The following is a 7,541-nucleotide window of genomic DNA, read 5'->3' as shown; positions in this document are numbered from 1 at the left end:
TGTCATGCTGTGTTAGTAGCTCTGTACAGAGCGTTCCAGCGTTACTGGGCAACAGATCTGCGACTTCCTGGAACGAGTGACGTCACTTCCTCCCCGCTTCTGTGCTCAGTCCCCGGCTCGGCTAAGTGGGACAAGGGGTATCCGGGCTTTGTATGCTGTGCCGGCCGCATCTTAAACAGGTGAGACCTGTCTTGTCGGTATAAACTACTGCTGTGTGAAGGACTCAGAGCGCCTCTTCCTTTTTCTTTTTAAAGCAGAAAAAGGGCACCCGATAAATATCATTAACAACATTAGAACATTAAAGTTTTTGAAGTATGTTATGATTTTAGAAGATGGAAACGTTATAGTTTTTGTCATATTATCTTGTTTGTATGTACAGATTTTACGTTATCAAATATATTATCATTTCTATGTGTAAAAGCAAAGGGTGTTTCTGCAGCTGGACCTGCCGCTGGAAGGTAAGGATGTTACAGCGCGTAACCTTAAATGCGGGTGGTCCTGTGAAGTATTGTGAATGCGATACTTCACTAGTGGCTGCTAACATAGTTACTGTAACTATGTTAATTAACCGGTTCACTCCCAAGGGTTTTTACCCTAACGGACCAGAGCAATTTTCACCTGTCAGTGCTCTTCCCTTTTATTCCCTAATAACTTTATTACTACTTATCACAACAAATTGATCTATACCTTATTTTTTTCGCCACCAATTAGGCTTTCTGAGGGTAGTACATTTTGCTAAGAATTATTTTATTCTAAATGTGTTTTAATGGGAGAAATAAGAAAATAATGGAAAAAATTCATTATTTCTCAGTTTTTGGACATTATAGTTTCTAAAATTAAACATTCTCCTGTGGATAAAACCAACACATTTTATTAGCCCAGTTGTCCCGATTATTAAACTGTTTAAATTATGTCCCTATCACAATGTATGGCGACAATATATTATTTTGAAATATAGGAGTTATTTTTCTGTTTTTTTTGTTTTTGTTTTTTTTCTCCGGTCCATAATTACAAGACCCTATGCAGCAAAGTAAAAGTAATTTTCCCTAATAAAATATAGATGAAAAAAATCTGAGTTCCTAAGGCAACGATCTATGTATTTTTTTTTAAACCAATTTTTTTTTACAAGTGTTTGTTTTTTTGTATTTTGTGGAAGTATGTATGTGCCTGTATGTGTAATTTTACTTTTGGGCCACAAGATGGCGCTAGTAAACACTTTCCCGTTATAGGAAGTGTTCACTTTTTCTTTTTTCTACATTTAACAACACTGTGACTGTTTCCTGTTTTTATGAATGGACATGGCCGCTGATCGCGTTCACGTCCATTCATTCAAGGCATTGCGATTGGGTAGAGGACCACTCGGTCCTCTTCCCCAATGGCTGAACACAGAATCCCAATGGAAATGGCGGCGGGAGCGTTGTACACACGTGCGGAGCGGCGGTGGCACCTAGTGAAGTATCGCGGTTGTGACACTTCACAGGACCACCCGCCTTTTAAGTTACATGCGTTGCTATGAAACTAAGGAAGGCATGCTCCTTCAAATCACTGATTGCTGCTATGTAAAGCGTGCATATCGGCCGCTCTTCTGTTTAACAAGCGCTCTATCACATTAAGCTGCACTGATTTAGCACCACAGATTAATGAATTGAGCCCATTGTCCTTTTTTTCTCACCAACCTAGATATAGACATCTGCATATATTCCTTGAATTTATTAGGGTTGTTCGAGCAAATCAGGGAACGGTGTACAAGATGTGAAAAATAAGTAATAATGGTTAAGCCTCCGAAAAGTACACTAGCTCTCAGTGAGCAGATCGTTTTTATGCAAATGTATATCGGTAGCTCTGTTGCATTATACGATGGGGTTGATTCGCTATCACTACAGCTCCCCCTACAGTACACTTAGGGTGCCTTATCAGAGTTAACGTGCCTCATCAGAGTTAACATGCCTTATCAGAGTTAGCAAGCCTTGTCCGAGTTAATGTGCCTTATCACAGCCAGCGTGGCTTATCAGAGTAGCATAGCGAGCCTTGTCAGAGTTAATGTGCCTTATCACAGTCAGCGTGGCTTATCAGAGCAGTATAGCGATCCCTACAAACTTATTCCTGTCTAAAAGCTTGTGAAAAAAATTGCAACGCTTTCAGACTGTTTGCCCCCATTTCCTGGTTAACGCAATGTGTCAAAATGTATGCAATTGTGCAGTGTGATGAGATGCAGGAGGGGCATCATACTGTACTAAAATCGCATCACACCTGGACCCGTTTTTCTCCTGCGTTTCCATCTAGGAGATAGTTTTTAATCTTCTCTATAAAATAACTTTTCACCACTTTGCAATTGAAAATGTACCAAAAAGAGGGCAAGAAAGTACAATACAATTATTTTGAGTATTTTCTTACTTGCTGGGATTTAAAAAGGTATAATGTAGACAAGGTGTGAACATATTGCCTAGGAGAAAACGCAGGAGAAAAAGTGGGGGCCCATGTGTGAAACTAACCTAAAACATTATAGGCCCATGTGTGAAACTAGCCTAAAACTTTTGTTTTAATACTGTATGTACTCAAAATAAAGTCAATCTCAGGCATAACCTGAACCCTAACTAGTTCTGTATATCAACGTACAAGTATCATTAACCACTTTACCCCATTTCTCCGTCCCTTCATCCTTTCACCCTCAGGGATGGAGAAATCCGCACCTCTCGCCGCTCCCGCCGCTGTCCGTGCTCCCGCTCACTCGTCCGCGTGCGCCCGTGCACGCCGCAGCCCGCTCGCCCGGAGATCAATGAACGGGAAAAACCTTTCCCGTTCGTTGATCTAACCCCCCGCAATGATCAGCTGCTTCTACAAGATCATTGTAAGAAAAAAAAAAACAGTTTCCCAGCCTCCTAACCCTTCCTGCAAGCATACTTCCTGCAGGTCGCATAAACAAAAACTTACTGTGGCCAAATAGTAAAACTACACCCTAAAGCATTTTTCATATACAAATATATTAGTTATACACTAAAAATTAACTCATTACCTCCCACACTCCACAATTTTTATTTTTTTTGTAATTAAAAAAAAAAATCACAATTAAAAAAAAAACATAAATAGTTAACTTAGGGAGTGAACTTTTTAAATATTTATGTCAAGAGGGTATAACACTGTTACTTTATAATTAGGGATGGACGCACAACTGAAAAAAAATGCACCTTTATTTCCAAATAAAATATTGGCGCCAAACATTGTGATAGGGACATAATTTCAACGGTTTTATAACCGGGACAAAAGGGCAAATACATTTCATGGGTTTTAATTACAGTAGCATGCATTATTTAAAAACTATAAAGGCCGAAAACTGAAAAATAATACATTCTTTCCCACATTTTTTCCTATTTTCCCATTAAAACACATTTAGAATAAAATAATTCTTGGCATAATGTCCCACCTAAAGAAAGCCTAATTGGTGGCAAAAAGAACAAGATATAGTTCATTTCATTGTGATAAGTAATTATAACGTTATAGACAAATGAATGGAAGGAGCGCTGAAAGGTGAAAATTGCTCTGGTGCTCAAGGGGTAAAACCCCTCAGTGGTGAAGTGGTTAATATTCTATACACATATTGCCATGCCATGTCCCCAAATATTGGCCCCAGTGTTTTACTTTAAATCCCAAGCATTGCCCCAACCCTGTCATCCATATATCCTTACATATATATGTACAGTGAAACTGGGGCTATCACAATTGCAGGAAACTGGGGCTATCACAATTACTCAATCAATGGAGCATATAGGAAGATCAGTACAATGTTTAGGGCCACTCTCCCTTCCTCAGAGCCCTAAAACATTTTTGTATGTTCTGTTGATTGAATTAATGGGAGAACCCAGTTTGGTGAGTCCTGCTTTGGTGTATTATTTAATAGAGGATGCTTTTGCAATCAGTCTAAAAGGCACATTTTATACAACATCCAGCACAGAAAAATACTAAAGAAATTACAGGTTTTATTAAAATACATTTAAAACACAAGTAATCAGATTAAAACTTATGCAAACGTTTAACTATCCCACCACCATTAGTCAATAAGGGACCAAAATATTATTTCAACTCTAAAATGACATCATTTTTTAAAACCATTTAATCACACACATAATCCTAATAATAATAATCCTAACATTTGTATAGCACTTTTCTCCTGTTAGACTCAAAGAATTGAATGCCCCTCCCCCTTTGGGGTCCGCTTGGGGCCATTTTGGGGGGCACGAGGGGTTGCCGCATGAGGGGAGAGCATTGGCCCCCACATCAGTGGGGGGGGGGGCACAACCCCTCCCTCACCTTGGGCTCTCACCTCAGCGCTCCCCCTCCAGTATAAATCCAGTATAAAGCATACTATGCTTCCACCGTGGAGGTCCGATGTCTGACACTACTTACTGATAAACAGGAAGTAGCGTGTGGCACTTAGATATCAGACCTCCGCTATGGAAGCATTTTATGCTTGTGTTCTTGCCCGCCGCTACTCCTACCACTGATTTATACTGGAGGGGGGGAGCCAGAAGTAAGGGAGGGGAAAGTGTACCCTATCCCTACTGATGTAGGGGCCAATGCTCTCTCCTCATTCTGTGACACCTCCTGCTCCCCAAAATGGCCCTGCGCAGGCACCAGAGGTGTCCCCCCCCCCCCATACGTGCAGGGTTTGTAGCCCCTATTTTTACGCCACTGGTGCAAGGGGCGACCCTGCAGTGTTAGGAAGTCATGCTCAAGTACTTCTTTCTGAATAGGTACAAACCATTGCCAGGATTTGAACCCTGGTCTCCCATGTCAAAGGCACATTCAGTGAATGCAGACAACAGATTGGAATGGCTTTTCTCCAGTGTGAGTTCTCTGATGCTGAATAAGATGTCCCTTCTGTGGGAAGCATTTGTCACACTCTGTACATTTATATGGCTTCTCTCCAGTGTGAATCCGGATATGATTATTGAACAGTTGTTGAGTGCTGAAGGACTTCTCACATTCAGAGCAAGGAAATGGATTCCCTCCAGTGTGATTCCTCTGGTGAGCTATGAGGGTTGATTTTCTGGTAAAACATTTCCGGCATTTAGAGCAGGAAAATGGCTTCTCTCCTGTATGGATCACCTGATGAGCCACAAGGTTTGATTTAAAAGTAAAACATTTTCCACACTCCGAGCAGGAAAACTGCTTCTCTCCTGTGTGTATCATCTGGTGTGCTATGAGGGTTGATTTCCTAGTGAAAGATTTTTCACATTCTGAGCAAGAAAACTGTTGTTTCTCTCCAGTGTGAATCCTCTGATGGGTTTTAAGAATTACTTTTGAGCTGTAATATTTCCCACATTCCAAGCAAGGGAATAGCTTCCCTCCAGTGTGGATCACCTGGTGTATTTTAAGGGCTGACTTTTCAGTGAAAGATGTATCACATTCTGAGCAGGAAAAGGGCTTCTCTCCTGTATGAATCCTCTGATGGGTCATGAGGCGTGTCTTGTCAATAAAACATTTCTCACATTCAGAGGAAGAAAATGGCTTCTCTCCAGTGTGGATTCTCTGGTGTATTTTAAGGTTTGACTTTTTAGTGAAATGTTTCCCACACTCTGAGCAGAAAAATGGCCTCTCCCCACTGTGACTTCTCTGATGCTCAAGAAGCTGTGATGGAAAACTGAAGCTTTTCCCACACTCTGAGCAGTGATGTGGCTTATCTCCTCTGTGACTCATCATGTGCTGCTGGAGATCCATTTTGTTGTAAAATATTCACAGAGTTGAGCAGAATTGAGGTTTGTAACCCACCTGCAATTAAAAGTATTATATGTCATTATTCCTATATTCCCAGAAGCTCGGACAGTGTATCAAACAATAAATAGATTTATAATTTATAAACAACACAGATATAAAGGGCACATTTGTGGTTGCTGCTAAGAAAGAAAAAAGTCTGACACAGTTACGTAGTTATATGGGTTGAAAAAAAAGTCTACATACATTGTACATTCGAGTGCAGGCCATCTCGGCCGAATGACGGTTCTCTCTGCTGCTGCTAAACTCCCTGGTGGTATTAAATACTATTCCCTCTCCCAGTTGTCGCAACTCGGAGGGAGATGTAATTCGGAGTCTGGCAACCGTCAGAGCCTGATTTACCATTATTCGGGGCTCGCAGTATAGCATTGCTGCTATGGGGCATCCAGCTTCGGGGCTCGGTGCTTAGAGCCGCACGCTGTGATTAAACGTTATATTCAACCAGAAAATAAGGTAGAAAATTAGTCTACAACATCACATATATCCAAAGGCAGGCAAAAAACCTTACAAGGCTTTGACCAATAAACCCTAAAAGGTAAAAAAAATCTTTCCCAACTCCAGATGGCAGTCAGATAAAATCCCTGGGTCAACACTGCTGGGAATTACCTAATTATAGTCATGCCCATGGATGTCTTTCAATGCCAGAGAATCATCTGAGCCCTTAGTTGTAAAGAAACAAAATACAGAGATTGTAACTAAAGTTCTTATTACTGTCATGGTTTATTTGGAAAGTTCCAACATATTAAACATTGGTGAACATACTACAAATCCATTTATTAAAAGAAAAAAAAAACGACACTGATGTACGTGGCAGATGTACACCACTAGTGATATGAATAGCTTTAAGTAAAAACATTTTTTTATTTGTAGGCTTGTTTGATCCATACGGAGATTAAAGGACCACTATAACATTTGAAATACATTAGTAAATATACTGTACATATAAGAGGTGCATTTGTCAAAGAGTAAAAATGCACTGTGAATGACTTTTTCCTATGTACCTGTCACTTAGGCAGGGTTCACTCATGTAATGTAAAATGCAATTTTGTGTCAATGAGATCACTGCATGCAAAGTGTAAGTCAATGGAGATTCACATTTATATTTAAACATTGTAAAATTGCTTTCACATCTTTGTCTGCGTAAGAAAAAATCATTACATCTTCCAGCATAAATTCACACTGTGAATGCAATTTCTCATTGACTTTAATTAGTTACTGGGAAAGAATACAGACACATGTGCATATTAGTGTCTGGAAAATGTATACGCAAAGAGCGTTTGCAGTTTCCACGCTGATGAGTTTTAAAGGACCACTCCAACGAAAAAAGTAAGAAGTTAAAATCTGACAGAATTGACAGGGTTTGAACTAGTAATTCTTCTCATGGGGGATTCTCAGGGTCTTCTTTGTTTTCAAAAGCATTTCCTGAACAGCAGTTGCTAAGTCTAACTGAAAAAATAGTGTGCAAGTGAGTAGGCAGGCTGGCTGGTATCTTACTATTTTGTCAGCAATTCAAGAAATGCTTTTAAATTTTTTTAAAAACAAAGAAAATCCTGAGAATCCCCCATGAGGAGATGGACTAGTCCAAAACTTACTTTTTTTCATGAGAATGTTTGTTTAAGGAGCCCACAAATAATCAAATCCTTTTTTGTCCAATCTTACCATTTCTATGTAATATAAAGGACTGTCTAAAGTATCCATTCAGTATAGTCACACAGTTTACTCTTCTGCTACATAGATTTGGTAAGATTGGCGGTCACCAAGTACATTGGTGG

The 7,541-nt window shown here is 39.8% G+C and overlaps 1 protein-coding gene across 1 annotated transcript; it reads right to left on the bottom strand.

Annotated features, from left to right (window-relative positions):
• Nucleotides 1–4,800: 4,800 nt before the first annotated feature.
• Nucleotides 4,801–5,715, bottom strand: LOC137562113 (zinc finger protein 300-like). The gene has a single exon (XM_068273446.1). It carries the CDS (start codon nt 5,713–5,715, stop codon nt 4,801–4,803), a length of 915 nt encoding a protein of 304 aa, XP_068129547.1.
• Nucleotides 5,716–7,541: the final 1,826 nt, after the last annotated feature.

Source organism: Hyperolius riggenbachi, chromosome 3 (genome assembly GCF_040937935.1).
Source record: "Hyperolius riggenbachi isolate aHypRig1 chromosome 3, aHypRig1.pri, whole genome shotgun sequence".
NCBI classification, from domain to species: Eukaryota; Metazoa; Chordata; class Amphibia; order Anura; family Hyperoliidae; genus Hyperolius; species Hyperolius riggenbachi.
Note: the sequence above shows the minus strand (reverse complement) of the source record. Positions and strands in the feature narration are given on the sequence as shown.